Genomic DNA, 19,567 nt, shown 5'->3' with positions numbered 1-19,567 from the left:
AAACTTGATTTTGCATTTATTCCTGTTTTGATTTCCCTATGCAAACGAGTGTGGGTATTGTTTCCGAACAAATAAAAAAATACCTGCTGCACAAAGAAAAGTGGTTTTTTTCTCTTTCTTCTTTCCTCCCCCCACTTTCACCACATTAACAACAGCGTACAAAGCTTCTTCGCTTGGGCGAAAAATATCTTGCTGAAGGCTGTGCCTGATAGCCGCCATGTTGGCTCAATGTTTTGATCGTCTAGCTTGGCGCCCTATAGATTTTTTTCTTGAAAATATTGTCACTCACTTTAATTTTGTTTGAAAAATTCGAACGCAAAGGTTGAGAGAATGTGTTCGGGTACTCAGCTAGGAAAAAATCCCCTTGTGGTTGTCCCGCGTTAGAAATTAGATTGAGTTTTTTATAAGTTTTTGCCCGCTTAGCACAATTTTAAAGATAAGTTCAATGTAGGCATTCTAGAAGTTTCACTTTCGATTTCAGTCAAGTGCTAAAACCGAAAATCACCAAACTTCAGAAATGGAAGGAGGAAAAACTGTGTCTCAAGAGGAAGCTGCAAACAAGTTTAAGTATGTTCTAATTTTGAAACTTTTTTATTAGATTCCTGCAGGTATGATAAAATTTGATCACTAGTCTCAGAAGCAAGTCTGGAAAACAAGGCATATATAACATTCTTTCCAGGCCAGAAACGACTCTGGACACCGCCGTACATTGTACGGTGGGGCTTGATTTAAATGTCCGGTGGGAATTAAAGGTTAACTTTGAAAAAACCATATATTTTCCCACCGTACATTAAATTTCCCACCGTACAATAGTACGGTGGGAATGCGATCGCGAAAGACAAGTTCTGTGGTCAAACTTAATGTACCAAAGAAAGTTTTTCCGACTTAGAAGTTTTTCAGTAAGTCCGACCACGGTTGAATATCTAAAAATTTGCATGCTTTCTGAAACTGAAATCAATTTGGTACGGTGGTGAAATAGGTTAACTCGAAATCCACCGTACACCCCACCGTACCCACCGTACACCCACCGTAAAACACCGTACAATAATGTATTGCGGGGTCCAGGGTCGTGGCCAGAATGTTCTAGAAAGTCAGTTGAATGGCCAGTTGGCCAGTCAGTCAAGCGCATCCTGGCAACTGAACGGGGTGAGCATTTGCATGGGGTATTCGTCACCCAGTGCAAATGAGATAGGACGTCTCAGGCTATAAGCAGGAAAATGAATAAAAATGAACTTCAAACTGAAAACGGGAAAAAAGGAAGAAAACCGGGAACTTTATTTTTTCGTTAAAAAAGTTTCCTCAATCTTCGAAGACAAAATTGACCCATGCCCCATGGAAAAAAAATTTCATCTTTGCAGTTCTTCAAAATGAAGCAAAATATTTCCAACCCGGTTCAATTGCGTGGGGTATTCAGTGCTATTACATCACTTTTGTTTTCGACCCCATGCATTTGCCACCAATCGCAAGTGAAAAATACCCCGTTCATTTGCCAGGATGCGCCTGACTGCCAGTATTAGCTGCCTTTAAAGGGATCTGCGCTGGGGCATGAGAAAAAAGGCCAGGCCCAATTGATAGCTTGGTTCGTGTCCTCTGACCGACTCTAAATTTTTTAGAAAAAGTGTTTCACTTTGAGTTGAAAAAAAAATTACCTCCTTTTCACATGACAGTGTAGCTGGAACCTTGATATTCCAGGATTAGAAAAAGCTATACCTGTTATCTTTTTTCTTTAAAGAATCAACAAGCCATCAACATCGATAAATTACACACATTCCCTCAGAAACTTTTAAAATTATCTGCCATTATGACTTTCTTGAAGCCGTTCCGAAATTAACCAATCGGGTTGGGTATCGGAATTCCTATGGGAGTTCTTTTCCGAGATTTGTAAAATAGCGAAGTCAGCAAAAAAACTTTTCCCGGGGGTTTGAGGATTAAACAGAACTGTTATCATTCGTTTTTTATTTAACCGTATATTTAAATTTGCGCTCAAAAATACTTTAATAAATAAGTTAATAATATTCAAATATACTATTTGTATCTCTCAGAAACTAAACACTTACAGAACGACATAGTTTATCATTTAGACTACCCCCGTGTTTGAACCATTCTATCGTGGGCGCAAAATAGGGCGGAAACTAAGTAGCACCCTCAGTGCAAGATTGCCGCCTCATCTTTATTCGCCCGCACGAAAACGAGCTAGTCATTTTTTTCTCGCGCGCTCCAGGGGAAAAGGAAAGTGATCTATATTCTTTGAAGAAAAAACGTCAGAAAAAAACCCAAAGACCAAAAGATGTATTTTGTTGTTGAGAATCGATCTTGTGAAGATGAAAAAATTTCTGCTATGCGTTTTTTTCGGAACGCTGAAAAACTCTAATTTCGATCTCCCTTAAGGTAAAGAGGTTGGGAGATTTGGGCCAGCGAGGCAAAAATCGCTAAAAATCCTCAAAAATCGAAGCTCCAGCCTCACTGCATGATAACTAAGGTTCTTTTTTGACTGGCTGTTATGATTCTTCTATAAACAACATCCACTTTGCGCACTCAGAAAATGTCCCCCGGTGTAACCCGTACTTAAAAGCAAATATTAAAAGCAACTAAAAGCAGAGACTCCCAGCTGTATTCCTTTAAGCACACGCCGTGAACACCTTAATCTCCACCAGACCTAGTTAATTGATATAATTGATAATCTTGAGTAATCGATAAATAATCGATAAGTAATAGATGGATTACATATTGATTAACCGATAGAATCTATAGGTAATCTGACCTTCAAAAAATCTTGAGTATCGATCAGCAATCGATTATTTCCAAGCTATCGATTACTTATCGATCACATATCAACTACATACAACCTATCGATTACTTATCAATCATGTATCGATTGTTAACAATCATTGATTACTTATCGTTCATGCATTGATTACTTATCAATTATTTACTTATCTTCGATCACGTATCATTATCGATTATATATCGATCGTGACCGACTATTAACTACATTACCGGCCCTTTTTACGCCAACCCTTATTCCACCAACAAGCCCAAAAATAACGCTAATAAGGTCCGGCGTAAAAAGGGCCAAGAAAAGGTATTTAATGAAGTGAAGAAAATTTCTGGAATTTGCCAAATCTCATACCGATCGTATTACTTTGAATAAACGCCCGCTTTCGAATTAATAATGCTCCTCCAAAAAGGCAAACCATTCAATAACGACCCTTCTCTAAATAAAATGGTAACTATGGTTTTTTTAAACTTTTTTTTGTTAAGCCTTTCAGAGGGTTTGAGAATGCTTCAGCCGAAATTTACCGTATACTTATAAAAAAAATGGAACTCTAAGATTTTTTGAAAAATTGTGTGTGTTTGATCAGGTCTGGATACAACCCTGTCGACGCATCAGACTTTAAAAACACCGGACATGCAAGTCTGGTGTTGGATGAGGATACTTTTTATTTAACACCAGATAATCTCAACACACCGGACTATGGCATTACTTTGTCCAGTTTCCAGAAGTTCGAAAAATTAACACCGTAACTAACAAGAGACAAAAGGTTTCCGGTGTGGCTGAGGGATACTTTTTGGCACCAGTGAACTGGTCAAACATACCCAGTCAGGGCATCCTTGGTCTTTAATAATTTTAGCTCGGATAGAATAAAAGCATACCTGATCAACACAACCAAACCTTCTGTCTTGCGTTCACTCTTTCCTTCCCTACAACTTTCGTTTTTGGTTATGTAAGTTTTAAAATCCACAAGTAATGAACCTCTTATAGCTTTATCTGAATAAATCAGGTTTAAAATTTACCGTATTCTAATGCTTATATAATCTAGATGAGGAAACAAATATTAAATTTGATTCTTTTTTTTTCGTATTTCTAAATTTCACGATAAAAAGAGCTATTTACAAATTGTTTTCTTTAACGGGCGTTGTCTTTAATCAACATTGACATATTTAATGATGTCATAATCAATACCGTGCATATTTTGTCAGCGCCGTGCATATTTTGTCAACATCCTTTTCATTGGATAAATACCACTAAAATATACAAGAGAAGTAAACATAAATTTATCGCCCGCGAGCACGGCTTAGCTAAGCAAATTCTAGACATCTGGGCTCTGTGGAAGCCATTATGAAAATGAGAAATTTGAATAGCCATCAAACTAAAATCATTGAGAACAGGCTAGAAGGAGCTACCTATAGTTCAACTAAATAATTTTAGTATGATTGACAACTAAGGCACATGACATCGTGAGAATTAGTATACCATAAAAGTCCAATTAATTTTTGATCCAGTCCTCTATTTTAATCTTTACCTAATATCGATTAAGGGAAGCCATCCAAACTTAAACTTGCCACAAAACAAAATTTTTAGGATGACAAAATGGAACATAAACTTGTTTCGGGAGGGGGGGGGCTAATAAGCTTTATTTAACTCTCTTATATTAGAAGGCTAGAAATTTTTAATAGGAATGTAGACCAAATTTGACAAATAACCCCTCAAAATTTAAGTTTGTCCTCCCTCTTTCCAATGCAAAAGGATTGTTGGACTGTAGGTCCTATAAATTAACCTCTGTTCGTTCGTCTGTTCGTTCGTCCGTTCGTCCGTTCGTTACTAGCTTTTCTCGGGATTGGCTCATTAGTTTTTCCTAATTTTTGGCACAAAGATGCAAAATGGTAATGCCCAAAATGTGACGGAGCCCGATTTTCGAAAAAAATTCATTTCCGGCCGAAAATGCCGGAAATATGCCGGAAAAACCGTTTTTTTGGCATTTTCTCGAGATTTCATCATTAGTTTTTTCTGATTTTTTGCACAAAGATGCGTATTAGCAATGCCTAAAACATGGATTAGTCCGATTTTTGAGAAAAATTCTATTCCGGCTGAAAATGCCGGAAATATCCCGGAAATCGCCGTTTTTGCAGATTTTCATTGGACTTTTTCCTTATATTTCGTTGTTTTTTCACACTAAAACATTATTTGTAGCAATGCCCACCATCAAGCATGGTTTAATTGTCAATAAAAGTGATTTTTGAAGCCGGAACTTTCTAAAAATCGCCGGAACAGCCTATTTTCGCCGGAAAAACGGTATTTCTTGAATTTCTCGAGCTGTACTTTATATTTTTTCATGAAATTTTGCACACTGATGCAAAATGACAATACCTAAAATGTGACGGAGCCCGATTTTCGAAAAATATTTTTTCCCGGCCGAAAATGCCAGAAATATGCCGGAAAACCGTTTTTTTTTACATTTTCTCGGATTTTCATCTTTAGCCTTTTCTGATTTTTTGCAGAAAGATGCGTATTTGCAATGCTCAAAACATGGCCGAGTTCGATTTTTGAGAAAAAAATTTTTCCGGTTGAAAATGCCGGAAATCGCTGTCTTTGCAGATTTTCATTATATGTTTTCCTTGTATTTCTATGTTCTTCACACAAAAACATTATTGATAACAATGCTCACCATCAAGCATGATTCAATTGTCAATAAAACTGATTTTTGCGACCAGAACTGTCTATTAATTTTTCCCTACAACCCTTCCCTCTCCCCCCATCAACAATCAATGATGAATTTATTGCGTTATGCATTTTCGCTAAACGATATATTTTCTGACTGATTTTTTTCTCCTCGCATTGCTATCTAACTTTCATCATCAGGTAGGTCCATTCAGCATCTAGCTTGTTCTTTAAGAATTCATAGAAGTCAAGAAAACTCACTTCAAAGAGGGGAATTTTTTCTGGGACACTTGGTAATATGTTATGTCTTACTAAACTAAGATTAATGGCAATGTCTTGAGTATAAGTCCTTTTGCTAATCAGGATGTCATATTGAATATACTATATTATGAAGACTTAATGATCCACTGCATGATCAGAACTTGATCTTCTCTTTGATTTAGTAACTAAGTAACTTAATTAGAAAAAGAAATACAGTACAGGGTATTTATCAAGCATTCTTTTGCCACCATCATGTGGCAAAAGTCAATTTCAAATTGATTTTTCAAACTCAATTTTCTAAGATAGAAAAATTATGGTAAAAAAAACTTGAAATTATGAACTTGATGTATATTACAATGAGTGTAACAAATAGCAAGGTTGTTTTTTTCGAAATCAATTAGAGGGTAAATATTTTCTTTGTCACCCATAGTGGTTGGAATTTTATACCACTGTATTGAAAAATGGTGGTAAGGAAAAGTGCTTGAAAAATACCCTGCAGTAAGATAAAAACTTTTATAAGAATAGGAATTTTGTTTATCCCCATAGCCTTGGCAATGAAGCATTTGTAGATGAAGATTTCACAACCTCTATAAAAGTAAGTTTATTCAGATTATCTTTGAATTTATAATTCATCATTGACTATATTGGACAGCATCATGGATACCCCAAAATAAAGAGGCCTGTTACAAAGTATCAATCATCCCTTGTATCAATTCAGTTCTTTTTATCCTATCAAACTTCTTCTTGGATTTGTCTGTGGAAAAGCTTTCATGTTTATCTGCAACTTTTATCAAGAGATTTCTAATAAATTATATTACTTAAAATGCCAGATTTTACTCATCCACTAATCATGATTAAATCTGCTATTCTGATCATCAATTTATCTTCAAACACATTTTGAAGATTTCTTGCTGTTGTTTGATTTTGTTTTTTCAACAAATTTCATCATAAGTCAAATTAATCAAAAATCTGCGAAATCATACCCATCAAAATAACAACTTCAACTTCAATAGCACTGAAATCGTATCTTCAAACAGCTTCAAAACCAATAAAGTGATAGGAAGGAAGTTGACTTCTTGTTGTTTTTCTTAGTGCTACACTGAAGCATTGGAATTGGACAAAGAAAATTTTGACTACTATTTGAAAAGATGTAATGCTTATATCAAAATAAGCAATTTCTCAGGTAAAATACCATAATTTGTTTTCTAAGGCAAGCAATTCTAAAATATCTCGAAAATAATTTTACATCAAAAGATTGTTGACGATACCTCAATTCTATACAATGCAAGAAATCAAATAGCTTTTACTTAGAAAATAAAATTTGTTTTGTAGATGCACTTTCCGATGTTAACCACTCGATTCAATACAACACAGAAAACAGCAAAGCTTGGCAGCGAAAAGGGTAAGAATGACTCATTGTCATGAAATAGCAGGGAAAAGTGGAGTGTCGCTAATTCTGAATTATTATTGTGAAGAAGAGAAATGGCGGTATAACATTTGTTTTATTTGGATTTTAAAAGCATGGAATAAGGTATAGTTTTAATCATATTCGGAGGAAATCTTCAGGTGAATAAATTAAGACATTTTTATTTCAGCCTGGTGCTATTTTCAATGGAAAAGTTCGAAGAAGCTTTGGAAGCTTATCAAAAGGCTCTTGAGCTACATGGTATATCTCCAAGCTCTTTCTTTTTATGTTATTTTTGTTTTTTCAACATCTTCATTTTGATTTTTCTCAGGCTTCTCACGGGTGCTTGCGAGCTTTGATTTCTTTTTTGTTTTCAATTTCAGGACCTAATGAAGATATTCAGAAATGCATAAGAAAATGTGAAGCAGAAATAAATCGTGAGTTTCTTTATCTAAGTCGTTGTCTTCTTTTATTCGTTATGTGTTTGATATGGACATCAGTTTGATATTTAGTTTCTCCGTTGGGGCGGTGACCTTCTCAAAGTGTTACTAAAATTAAATCACTTGATACTGAGAATCAAAACACTAATCACGACCGTGTATTTGTCTTTAGCTCAAGCTAAAATGACCTCAAGAAGCCCATTCAAGGTTGATGACTTTTCTTCTAAAATTGTGTTTACTTTCTTACTAGTTACAAAACAAGGGAGTGCTGATCAAACGAAGGTAAGAATGATTCCTTTACCTTAACTAATGAATCCGGTAAGATTGTTTGATTGACGAATCAAAGACAAGCTTGTTGAGATTATTTCCTAGATTTCCATTGGTTTGTCAAGCTTACACCCTACGAAGGAATCGACAATAAAAGACCAAGGACAAATGAAACAGCAAGAAGCAACTCAGCCGGCCACCGCGCTCAAACCCAAAATAAAGTAAATCTTTAATTTTTTTTATACACGTATAAAAATCATAGAAGGTTATTATGTGTAAAACTTGCCGGATAAGAAAACTCAAGAATATATAACGCAACTTTTCTTAAATGAAAGGCACTGGATTTAATCCATTTCTCTTTTGTTATAAAGGCATGATTGGTATCAAACAGAAACACATGTGATTTTAACTGTTCTCGCGAAAAGTTTGAAACAAGAAAAAGTACAAATCGAATTTCAATCGAAATCTGTAAGTTCATTTTTCTGATTCATTTCACAACGCTGTTGTGCCAACCTTGCTTATGATCTAATATACTTACGTAGAATTCAATCATTTTATATTAGGACAAAGCCATTTTGTCGCTGTAGAATAAAAAGTCCATTTTTGCTGTTGACATATATAACTCTTTCTTTTATCACATAGTCCATTCAATTATCTCAAGAGCAAAATAATATTGTAAAAAAATATACAAAATTTCTTAAAATTAATGACGTCTTAGGAACCAAAAAATAAAAAAATAAAAAATTTTAAAAATTGGCCTTAACTCCTTTTTATTCTATAGCAACGATTTATGGATTCTCTCACCCTCGTTATAAATATGCATCACATAAATTCTTCATATCATCTTTAAACTGGGAAGTTGTATCACTTTCTTCTTATATTGGTCAACGATTTTCCAACCAAGAAACCAACAAAATTGTCTTTCTATATGAGGGCTAAGCATTCATTTTAAGGGAAAAGGGGGGGGGGTGTGGTCAGAAACTGTGAAGATTTCAATTAACTTTTCAGCTGAGTGTGACGGCAAAATTACCAAACGGGAACGATTATAGTCTGGAGTTGGATCTAGCGCATGATATTGATCCGAAGGATTCCCGTTTTAAAGTCCTCTCCACAAAGGTATTTCTTTTTCATTTCACTAAATAATTTTCCAAGAAATGCCCGCAATCATAAGAGGGCCCTTTGAATTCGTTTTTGGACCCACTCCGGAGGTCCAAGATTTTTTTGATTTTTTGCATAAAGATAGAGGGCAAGGTTCTCTAAAAAGTGATAAGCAGTTTTTTTCGGAAAAGTTTTTTTGGTCGTAAAAATAGGATTTTCTTATTTGGGGAAATTCCCTTATGTTGTTTTTAGGGAAAAGAGCATTTCTCGCGATTGGATTGATATTTTTCTGATTTTTTGCAATTTGATGTAAAATTGTAATATTTAAAATCTGAAGCCTGATATTCTAAAAATAATTTTCTTGGTCAAACTTGGGCCAAAAAGTCCCTAAAAATGGGGTTTTCTGGAGTGGACTAAGTGATATTTTTTATATATGTCCTATAGATATCTTATTTTTATAAAGTGATATAAAATGGTAATATTTAATTTCAGATGGAGCCCGATTTTTGAAAAAAATATTTTTTGGGAAAATTTGGACCAAAAAGTGCCTAACATGGGTTTGTTTTAGACTCTATTCACCCCAATATCTACGAGTATAAGTCATACGTCTTTAACTATACTTCACAGGTTGCTATTAATTTGAGCTGTGATACTTCAAGCTAGTCACTGCACTGTTCTTACTCTCTTGCCATTTGTCCTATTTTTATCTGATTCTCATCATTAGGTTCAGCATGTTGCTTGTTCTAATTTGATATACATTTGTCAATCGATAAATAATTGTGGTGCTCCACAAAAATGTTTCTCTGTTTGAACTTGATTTTCTTGACCTCTATAAGTTTTTAAAGAAGGAATCCTTTTCCATTGAAAAAAGGAAGGATAAACTCATTACATCAAAAGTTATCCTCAATCGAATAAAAAAGTTAGTTCCAAATTTAAAAGATCTATCAAATTTTTATTTCAAAATTGGCAGTCGCGATTTAGCACGATTTAGAGCATTTCTTAGTAATTAAACGCATAAATTGTGAAACTGGAGCCTAGAAATGGTTTTTTAGAATCTTCATCAAAATGATTTTCATTTGTTTTTATCAAGTTTATATTCAGATTTTTGGTTATAGTCAATGTAAGGCTGGATTATCTCCAAACCCATATTTGATGTATTTTCATGAATCTTACCAGATTTTTTGACATTTTCCGACGAATTGTGGAAGTTCGACTTTACTTTACATAGCAATAGATCACTTTGAAAAAAAAAACCAATACTGATGTATCGTGTGATCATGCTTCTTTTTGATTTGAAAGGCTGATTTGAACGTTTTCGAGCATTTTTTGAAAGTAACTTTTTTATTCAATGGAGTATAACTCGAGTATTTTTTGAAAGTAACTTTTTTATTCAATGGAGCATAACTTTTGATCTAAAGAACCAAATTTTATAAATGACCCATCAAAATGGTTAATCTATCTTCTTTTTAATCGAAAAGAATTCGTTCTTTTGAAATGTTTATATCTCGAGAAATTTCACCTGAAAGAGAGAAACTTTCTTGTGGCGCACCCGGTAGATAATATACAAAATTTCAACAGTTGCTGTTTGTCAGTTTTTTTCAGGCACTCTAGAGACCTCAGAAATGGTCGAATTTGACAAAAAAATTGCTATACTTGTTCCTTAGGGGAAAACTTTGGGTGTTTTTTTTTTTTTTCAAACAAATTTGATTTTTTTGTGTCTAGCGAAAAATTTTAAGCCGAAACGAGACTAAAACTTAGGACTGGCTCAAAAATGGTTGGATGTCGTTGAAATTGGGCATTCTGAACAAAAAGGAAACTTTTTATTTTTCTTATGTTCATTTTCTCTTCACATTCACAAGTAGTTGATCTTCTTTAATTGGAGCATCTTCGATAACACTTTTGAGCGTCTATCGAGCACATTCTGAAATCTTTTGTCCTCATCAAACATCTTTGCATTCTTTTGCGACACTTTAAGAGAAAGAAGACGTTCACTTCACAATTTGTCCTATGCTATTGATATATTGGCCCTTCTCGTCCTTAGACCTACCTATCAAGTAAAAGCAAGCAAGCAAATCGTTGTCCGTTTTCCTTGGTCAAGTCTTATTCACTAGCTTGAGAGTTTCATTTTTCGAACCAACATGAATACTTTAATAGTTTTAATTTTCGCGGGGATTAAATTTCGCGGTAAAGCTCATGCGCAAAATTTCAAGATTTCGCAGGGACTCAATTTTGCAGATGACTCTATTGTGAGATAAAATTGACATTTTTTAGGAATTTAATTCAAAAAAAAATTCGCTGATAACACCTTTTGCGATTTCAATTGGGACTTATTTTCGTGGATGACAAACAAATCCGCGAAATCCTCGGGAAAATTAATCCCAGTATTTAGGGCAGTAACAGTTCGTGTTTTAAGGGTGATATGAAATTCAGGCTTATCGAGTCAACAACTGACAGGATAGAAAACATTTTTTTACTTACTGTTAAGGCACAACATTCGCCTGCACATCTCTTGGCAAAAGCCATGCATGCGTTTGGATCCCTCGAACCATTTTTACACTTGAAAACTGCTTTACGGCACTAAAGATTAATGAAATGCAATGAAATTTATTGCAAAAACTCTTTTCAAACCTTTTTCTTGCATCAGTTTGATGATGCACTAAAGTTTGATTAAGAAAAAGAAAAGAAGAAAATAAAGTGTCTTGTACTATTATTAAAACATTAGCAGTTAGTCTCTGAAGATCGCCATCCTGGATGACATGAAACGTTTTCTTTACTCAGTGCTTTGTTAAATAAATATAAAGGTTTTCCAGTTACCGAAACATTGGCAGTTAGCAAGAATTATAGTTCTTACATCCATAAAACACGAGTTAGGTGTAGGTCTTGGTTTGTTTGTTGGTCGTCCACCCATACATTCTTTAGCACACATTTTGACTTCTTCTCCGCACATCGAAGCATCACGAGTTGCGTTAAAACATTTCATGTACGACTTTCTGCACTAAAGTTGAAAAGAATATAGTTTGTTAAATAAATATAAAGGTTTTCCAGTTACCCAAACATTAACAGTTAGCAAGAAATGTAATTCTTACATTCATAAAACACGAGTTAGGTGTAGGTCTTGGTTTGTTTGTTGGTCGTCCACCCATACATTCTTTAGCACACATTTTGACTTCCTCTCCGCACATCGAACGATCACCAGTTGCGTTAAAACATTTCATGAACGACTTTCTGCACTAAAGTTGAAAAGAATATAGTTTGTTAAATAAATATAAAGGTTTTCCAGTTACCTAAACATTAACAGTTAGCAAGAAATGTAGTTCTTACATTCATAAAACACGAGTTAGGTGTAGGTCTTGTTTTGTTTGTTGGTCGTCCACCCATACATTCTTTAGCACACATTTTGACTTCTTCTCCGCACATCGAAGCATCACGAGTTGCGTTAAAACATTTCATGTACGACTTTCTGCACTAAAGTTGAAAAGAATATAGTTTGTTAAATAAATATAAAGGTTTTCCAGTTACCCAAACATTAACAGTTAGCAAGAAATGTAGTTCTTACATTCATAAAACAAGAGTTAGGTGTAGGTCTTGGTTTGTTTGTTGGTCGTCCACCCATACATTCTTTAGCACACATTTTGACTTCCTCTCCGCACATCGAACGATCACCAGTTGCGTTGAAACATTTGATGAACGACTTTCTGCACTAAAGTTGAAAAGAATATAGTTTGATGAATAAATATAAAGGTTTCCAGTTACCCAAACATTAACAATTAACAGTTAGCAAGAAATGTAGTTCTTACATCCATAAAGCACGAGTTAGGTGTAGGTCTTGTTTTGTTTGTTGGTCGTCCACCCATACATTCTTTAGCACACATTTTGACTTCCTCTCCGCACATCGAACGATCACCAGTTGCGTTAAAACATTTGATGAACGACTTTCTCCACTAAAGTTGAAAAGAATATAGTTTGATGAATAAATATAAAGGTTTCCAGTTACCCAAACATTAACAATTAACAGTTAGCAAGAAATGTAGTTCTTACATCCATAAAGCACGAGTTAGGTGTAGGTCTTGTTTTGTTTGTTGGTCGTCCACCCATACATTCTTTAGCACACATTTTGACTTCTTCTCCGCACATCGAAGCATCACGAGTTGCGTTAAAACATTTCATGAACGACTTTCTGCACTAAAGTTGTAAAGAATTTAGTTTGTTGAATAAATATAAAGGTTTTCCAGTTACCCAAACATTAACAGTTAGCAAGAAATATAGTTCTTACATCCATAAGACATGGGTTAGGTGTAGGTCTTGTTTTGTTTGTTGGTCGTCCACCCATACATTCTTTAGCACACATTTTGGCTTCTTCTCCGCACATCGAAGCATCACGAGTTGCGTTCAAACATTTGAAGAACGACTTTCTGCACTAAAGTTGAAAAGAATATATAATGTTAGATGAAAATAAAGGTTTCCCAATCATCCAAATTATTAGCAGTTAGCAAGAAATCCGTAATATGGATGAAACATGGTCTTTTTATATTAAAGATAGTAAAAGGACTACACGCTTTTTTTTTAGTAAGAATGGTCTAAATCCATTTCATCATGGAAATTGTTAACTTTTTTGGGAAAATCATCCTAAAATCTCCTTACAGCATTCTTAGGTTAGGATCCTAATTCTCGCTATATTTAACGTTTAGTACATACGTCTGAAGCATAAAATGGCATTTTTGTGAAAGGAATGAGCCTTTCTTGGGGGTAATTGGTAATTTTTAATTGAAAATGCTCTAAAAATGTTCATTCTTAGCTTGAGTAGCAAATTCCATGATGGTGATATTCTTAGCATCACTCCTAATTTTTTGGCCATTTTCATCACGGACATTCTTATAAAGTGTATTCTTATAAAAAAAAAGCGTGTAATTATCGATAACCCGCAAAACACTGCTGTGATTGATTTAATTTTTCTAATCTCAAAGAATAAAAAAGGTGTCCCTTGTACCTGATGAGCGCACTTTGTAGCATTTCCAACTCCTTCCACAATGGTTAGCACCAAAAGGAGGCTGGCAAAAATGAAAATAATCTTCTTCATCTTCTTTACACTTTGTTCTTTCAAAGATATAAGTTGACTAAGGTTACCCTTCCAATCATTCACTGCTTTTATATGGCACCTCTACTCTTTTGTAATAAGACATTACAGACATTACAGACAAAGGAATATTCCTTTCTAAGTTCAGAATATAATACAAACCTTTTATTAAAGAGCAATTTGAATCAATTTAGCGGGTAATTTTAAGTTTAATCTGAACAAACGTTTGCAAGTTAAGTTTGACCAGCTTGTTTGTTTTTTTATCTTGATTAGATTAAAGTCACCTGTTTTTTGTTGACATACGAAATCTTAAATTTATGCCATCTTACACGCACGTTCAAAGACTTGAGTTTTAAGAAATTTTAAACTTTTTGTATTAAGATATTTCAACATCATTAGACATAAAGTTTAGCGTTTGTGAAGAATGCCGTCCGCCAACCTGGTGGCAGATTCACGTAAGCCATAGCCTTAAGCGCGATCCTTGTCATGCGTGAATTATCAGAATCTGCTTGGAGATTATTGTAACAGGTCTGTGTAAAGAAAATAAAGCAGTACATATTTCTTTAGATTTTTTTAAAACGTTGACTTTCTCTTGCGAATATTTTCCATTTTTTCTTCCTGGTATGATGATTTTTGTCAGTCAATTAATACAGCGAATCCTTTCTTTCAATACCACACAGAGATGCTATGATAGAAACACTTTTTTAGGCTTCCAAACTTTAAATAAGTCTAAGGTCTGTCCCAAAAAAATGGCAGTCTGGTCATTTTTAAACGTTTTTCTTGAGGAAAGAAACATAACTTTGAACCGGGCTGATTTCTAATATTTCTTCATATCTTTGATATCTCTTTTATATCGAAACTGATAGATTTTGCCTTACCTAAAATATACAACCTGGATTGTGTTTCAACCATCCCAAAAACTTTTCGATACCATCCAGTTTTTACAACAAGAGACAAAATGCAAAATGCAAAATCAGAAACAAAATATTTTTTAATTTGATGAATCGATCTTTTTTGAGTCTAATGAAATTTTGTTTCTTCTGTCGATTGTAGATTGAGATAAAGATGAAAAAGTGCGAAGGTATCCGCTGGTCTTCCCTGGAAACCGACAACGAATCTCAATTCACGAAGAACGCCAAAGGTTGGTTGAAGAATTACTCTTTACTAAAGGTTTTGCGTCTCCACTGTTAAGAGCATGATTGTTTTTCTCTGAGACAGTTGTCCTAAAAATTCAAACTCTTGAGAAATTAAGTTTATGACAGAATCATCTTGAACAACATGGGTAGAAAAAAAATGAGAACAAAAGTCACTGCTTTTCCTGTACCTCACACCTATTAAAGCCAGAACTAGACGATGCTATCGTCCGTTTAGAAGTTAGTAAACGCGGGAAAGAGTTAGGGCGTCAGGGCGGTTTACGGGAAAAAAGTGGCGGTAAAGTTTTGGAACACTGTAAACATCTGCGCCACTGCTTACTCCGAGGCTTATTTCACCCGAATTTATCACGCCTCTCCTAAACTATTCCCTTTTTTAGTGATCTTGTGTAGACGATAGGATCGTCTAAGATCTAAGCCAAAACCATCATAAATATTGGGAAAATCAGATTCCCCAAACGGTTTTTTTAAACTTTTTAGGTTTCAAAGGTAGCGGCAATAAATTTTAGTCTCCCTTTTCCGAGAAATATTGTCAATTTTCAAAGTGAAGGGATTAGTTGATAGTTTGGTAACCTTTTTCCATCGTTTTGATTACAGCTACAAAAGAAAGAACAGAATCGACCAGTGGGGCGACCTCTGCGGTTGACGTTCACAAATATCCGTCCTCCAAACATATGTACTCCGATTGGGACAAATTAGCCAAACAACTTCAAGAAGAAGAGAAAACAGAAAATATGGAGGGTGACGCTGCTTTAAATCGTTTGTTTCAACAGATTTATTCCGATGGTAGCGATGAAACTAAGCGAGCCATGAATAAAAGTTTCCAAGAATCTGGGGGTACGGTGCTCAGTACGAACTGGAAAGACATTAAGAAAGAAAAGGTGGAAGTCAAACCCCCTGATTGTATGGAATATAAGAAATATGAGTATTGAGTTCAATGAAATGGGTTCTTTGTAAATTTTTCAATGTTTATATCGATATCGCTATATTATAAATATGCTATTTTCCGTAAACCACGTTCTTTCTCCGACTTGTTCTTTCTTGCATTCATTGACAGAGAGGTCAAACTACTTTAGGGCTTGGATTGGGCAAGCCTCGCCACCAAAGTCAATATAATAAAGCCACCAATACGGTTTTTACTGACCCTGTTTTTATCCCGTATCCCACCTCTAGAAGACCGTGTAACTAATATTATCCCGCATCAGTAAGATTCTAGCGATTCCATTGGTCAAAAGACATCACGTGGAGGTGGGATATATACCGTATCTGTCTTTCAGACATTGCATATTGATGAATGTGCTTTAGAATGTTTTGATCAAGATTCGAATGTTTTGTTTTGAAAAGACTTGAAATCGAAATTGAAATGGTCGGGGTTGAGAAAGTGCAACAAACATAAAATCTTCAAAGTTATTTTAATTTTTAATTTTCTTGAGTTTATATGGATACAGCAAGACTTTTAATTGCGATGTTATAAAATATAACTTTCACGGATCCCACTTTCACTGTATTGATTTACTTTGTAGCTTTTTGATGTAAGTATCTACTTAGAGAGTTCTGAAAGTTTTTCGTGCTTTTGAAAAACATGCAAAGGGACTTCAACGGGATAAATCCGTTGCACGATCGTCTCGAGGTGGGATACGGGATATACAGGGTCAGTAAAACCGTATTGGTGGCGAGGCTTGCCTCTAGGTTGAAAATAGACCTGCCAGACGATCTTCCGAGATGATGGGCTAATTTCTAGTTTTTCCTGCTGCCCCCGGTGGTGCTAGGTTTGCGGGATGACGGGTATGTATGAATTCCGAAAAAAGGGGATAAAAACTTTATAATACCAAAATTTCGAAGCAAAAACTCATATGGATTTCCGATACCGAAACAATTTCAGAATTCCAAAATACCGAAGGAATTTTGCCTTAATTCCGAAATTCCGAAGAAAGAAGGGTCGATTTCTGCAATTCCGAAAAACCGTACACCCCCCACTTGTTGGGACTATTTTATGAAAATTTAGGCTTCTGAGGGTCAAGATATGGAATTTTTTTTTTCATCCTTAGGGGGGCTGGAATTAGAATTTTGTGATTTTTACGACCCTTAATAATTTAGAAGAATTTGAAGAATTTGAAGATCCAAAAAAGGGACCCTTCAAGGGCGGCACCATACCGTACCCTCCTTTTGCCTATGTACCCCCTCCCCTGCTTTCGGGTTCCTGGCTGATATAAGAGGCTAAGAACCAATAACCGTCTAATTTGCAATTGTTCCTGGCTGATAAGAACCGATGATCGACTAATTAACTTTAACTGACAATATTTTGCTGAGTCTGCAAAATTTTAGAAAGCCATAATGGTAGTCAAGCTACGATGAAAGGACCGTTCTTGGTTTTTTTCAGGGAATCCAGAATCCTAGAACTGTAGAATCCGGAATATGAGCTGATTCTACTTAAATATATAGATAGATAGACGTATAGCTATATGATATTAGTTATTTTTGCTTGTGAAAAACAAAAGAGTTTAAATTTTGCTGGAGAAAATACTTTTTCTATGGGTTATAAGTTTCATCTCAAACTTTTGGATTGAGTATTGGGCTCTTCCAGAAAAAATTTGATATAGGGGGTGGATGGACGGGAATTTTCAGATAAAAAAAGCACTCGGAAATCCAGTCAATTTTTCAAAGTGCTTCGGAAATTCTGCTCAATTTTTTATTTCAACCCTTGGAAATTCCACATAATTTGTCAAAGTTTTGAAAAAGGTATCGGAAATTCCAGATTTTTGCACCAAAAAATTGATTTTGTATCGGAAATCCAGGAGTTTCAATTGCTTTTGTATTGGAAATCCAGGAATTTCAAAAAAGCATTTTAGGATCCTCGAACACGCCCGGATGCCGCCCGGAATATTCCGGGCGTAATCCGGGTGTTCCGGGCGCTAAGATCTATTTATAAAAAACGCCCGGGCGGATAGTTTATCCGGGCGGCATTTTTTGAAAACTTTATTTTCGATGTCTCAGCCCTCTAATTCACTTTAAAAGTCATCTGAGAAATCTCTTATGAACCTCCTTATTTTACCTTGATTCTTAACCAGTCTCTATACTTAGTATAAATCCTTGCAATCATTAGCACAAGGTTTCGGCGCCCCGCGATTCGTTGTAATTGCACAGGGTGTTGAAAATGAAAATGACGTAAGATTTTACTGTAAACAACCGATATTCAAGTGTATTTACAAGACCATAAAGTATTTAAAGATTACCATCCAGATCAATTATTTACCTAAAATACATTTATTTAATTACACTGAAATTACTAGCAATCAGGCAAATCCTGCATTTGCATGACGGGGTGTGCATTTGCAACGGGTTTCCCAAACCCTAGAACGCGTCAGGCAAATAAGCCAATTTTAACTTTAGAGTAGAAACGGGGGAAATGAAGATGAACGGGGCTTTCATTTTTTCTTTACGAGATTCTTCATTCGTTAATAAAGGATTGTGACCATTGAAAGAAAATTTCACCCATTCAATCTTTTTTAATCAAGCAAAATATTTTTGATAAATTTGAGCATTTCTAAACGCCCGCGTCTAGATCGTGCGATTTTGCTACTCGATAAATTTGCATACGGAACCCACCCTTACCGCTTTCTTTATGGGAACGGCCTATTGTGTTAGGTCCATATAGAATACTATTCAGTGATACCTGACAACCCTAAATACACCCCTGCATCAAATTCATATCCATATTCTCTTCCCAAAGATTAGACTTACTTAGCAGCTTCACTGGATTAAACGAAGCAGATACGATTTGTCAACATCACAATCAATACGGACTGCTTTCACTAAACTCAAGAGGTGAACAGCGTAAGTTACATTGTTTGTATGAAACAATTATCTCATATGTTGAAATCTAGATGGATTTTGTGCTTCCCATCAATTAGTGTGCGTTACTTGTCACCGTAACTTCGGCAATTTATCGACCGACTCTTGAGCGACGCTCAATTTGTCTAGTTTCAAGCTTAACAAAATCTACCTTACCACTAGCCTCGATCCCTGCGTATTATCATCGTTTTGATTCTTACTGGTAGCGCTAGATAGACCAGGGTATTCTCTGGCCTCAATTTAGCAAGAACGTAAATAAAGCCTGGGATACACAGGGACAATGTTGCCGTACCACCCACGGATCTTTACACTCATATAATAGTAACTTTAATTTTCATTATTTATTTAGTGTGCCACCGCCAATGTTACCGATTGTTATCATTATGTATGAGCTGTTCGGGGAGAGCGTGTTGCTTTAGAGTCACAAAGAAGAAAATAAGAGCCACTTTTTTATTAAATTTAACAATGTATAAAATGATATATGCTACGGAATACATACGTCATTAATCAAAAAAGTGGCCAACAAATAAAAATGAGGCCATTGATCATTAAAATCAAATTAATAAAATATAGAGTGTA

General features: G+C 35.1%; 3 protein-coding genes across 10 annotated transcripts in view; 1 reads left to right on the top strand and 2 right to left on the bottom strand.

The window, feature by feature from the left end:
• LOC136813945 (exocyst complex component 1-like) overlaps window positions 1–263 on the bottom strand; it is a 48,162-nt gene extending 47,899 nt beyond the window's left edge. For 2 of the 4 annotated variants that reach the window (XM_067070460.1, XM_067070471.1), the window contains exon 1: window positions 84–263. In XM_067070460.1, the coding sequence (XP_066926561.1) occupies window positions 84–219 (136 nt within the window). In that variant the 5' untranslated portion in view covers window positions 220–263. The remainder of the gene's footprint in view (window positions 1–83) is intronic. The other 2 variants (XM_067070477.1, XM_067070464.1) reach the window with 1 other exon arrangement.
• A 199-nt stretch (window positions 264–462) lies between these two features.
• LOC136813926 (protein SGT1 homolog) lies at window positions 463–16,149 on the top strand. The gene is made up of 12 exons (XM_067070444.1): window positions 463–567; window positions 6,248–6,296; window positions 6,794–6,884; window positions 7,034–7,103; window positions 7,297–7,367; window positions 7,490–7,543; window positions 7,797–7,828; window positions 7,919–8,034; window positions 8,185–8,281; window positions 8,822–8,929; window positions 15,039–15,126; window positions 15,734–16,149. Exons 1-12 carry the CDS (start codon window positions 518–520, stop codon window positions 16,066–16,068), a joined length of 1,161 nt encoding a protein of 386 aa, XP_066926545.1. The 5' UTR covers window positions 463–517; the 3' UTR covers window positions 16,069–16,149.
• Window positions 10,718–14,038, bottom strand: LOC136813899 (uncharacterized). Of its 5 annotated transcripts, XM_067070399.1 has the most exons (10): window positions 13,899–14,037; window positions 13,185–13,328; window positions 12,950–13,093; window positions 12,709–12,852; window positions 12,468–12,611; window positions 12,233–12,376; window positions 11,998–12,141; window positions 11,763–11,906; window positions 11,390–11,488; window positions 10,719–10,879 (listed from the first exon to the last, which is right to left on the bottom strand). In XM_067070399.1, the coding sequence occupies exons 1-10, from the start codon at window positions 13,986–13,988 to the stop codon at window positions 10,784–10,786; spliced, it is 1,293 nt and encodes a 430-aa protein (XP_066926500.1). In that variant the 5' UTR covers window positions 13,989–14,037; the 3' UTR covers window positions 10,719–10,783. The 5 variants fall into 5 exon arrangements, with proteins under 5 accessions (XP_066926527.1, XP_066926534.1, XP_066926518.1 ...); XM_067070426.1 differs by lacking the exon at window positions 11,763–11,906 and having other exon boundaries at window positions 10,718–10,879; window positions 13,899–14,038; XM_067070433.1 differs by lacking the exon at window positions 11,998–12,141 and having other exon boundaries at window positions 10,718–10,879; window positions 13,899–14,038.
• Window positions 16,150–19,567: the final 3,418 nt, after the last annotated feature.

Source organism: Clytia hemisphaerica, unplaced genomic scaffold (assembly GCF_902728285.1).
Source record: "Clytia hemisphaerica strain Z4C2 unplaced genomic scaffold, Clytia hemisphaerica genome assembly, whole genome shotgun sequence".
Taxonomy (NCBI): domain Eukaryota; kingdom Metazoa; phylum Cnidaria; class Hydrozoa; order Leptothecata; family Clytiidae; genus Clytia; species Clytia hemisphaerica.
This window is presented reverse-complemented; position numbering and strand designations above follow the sequence as displayed.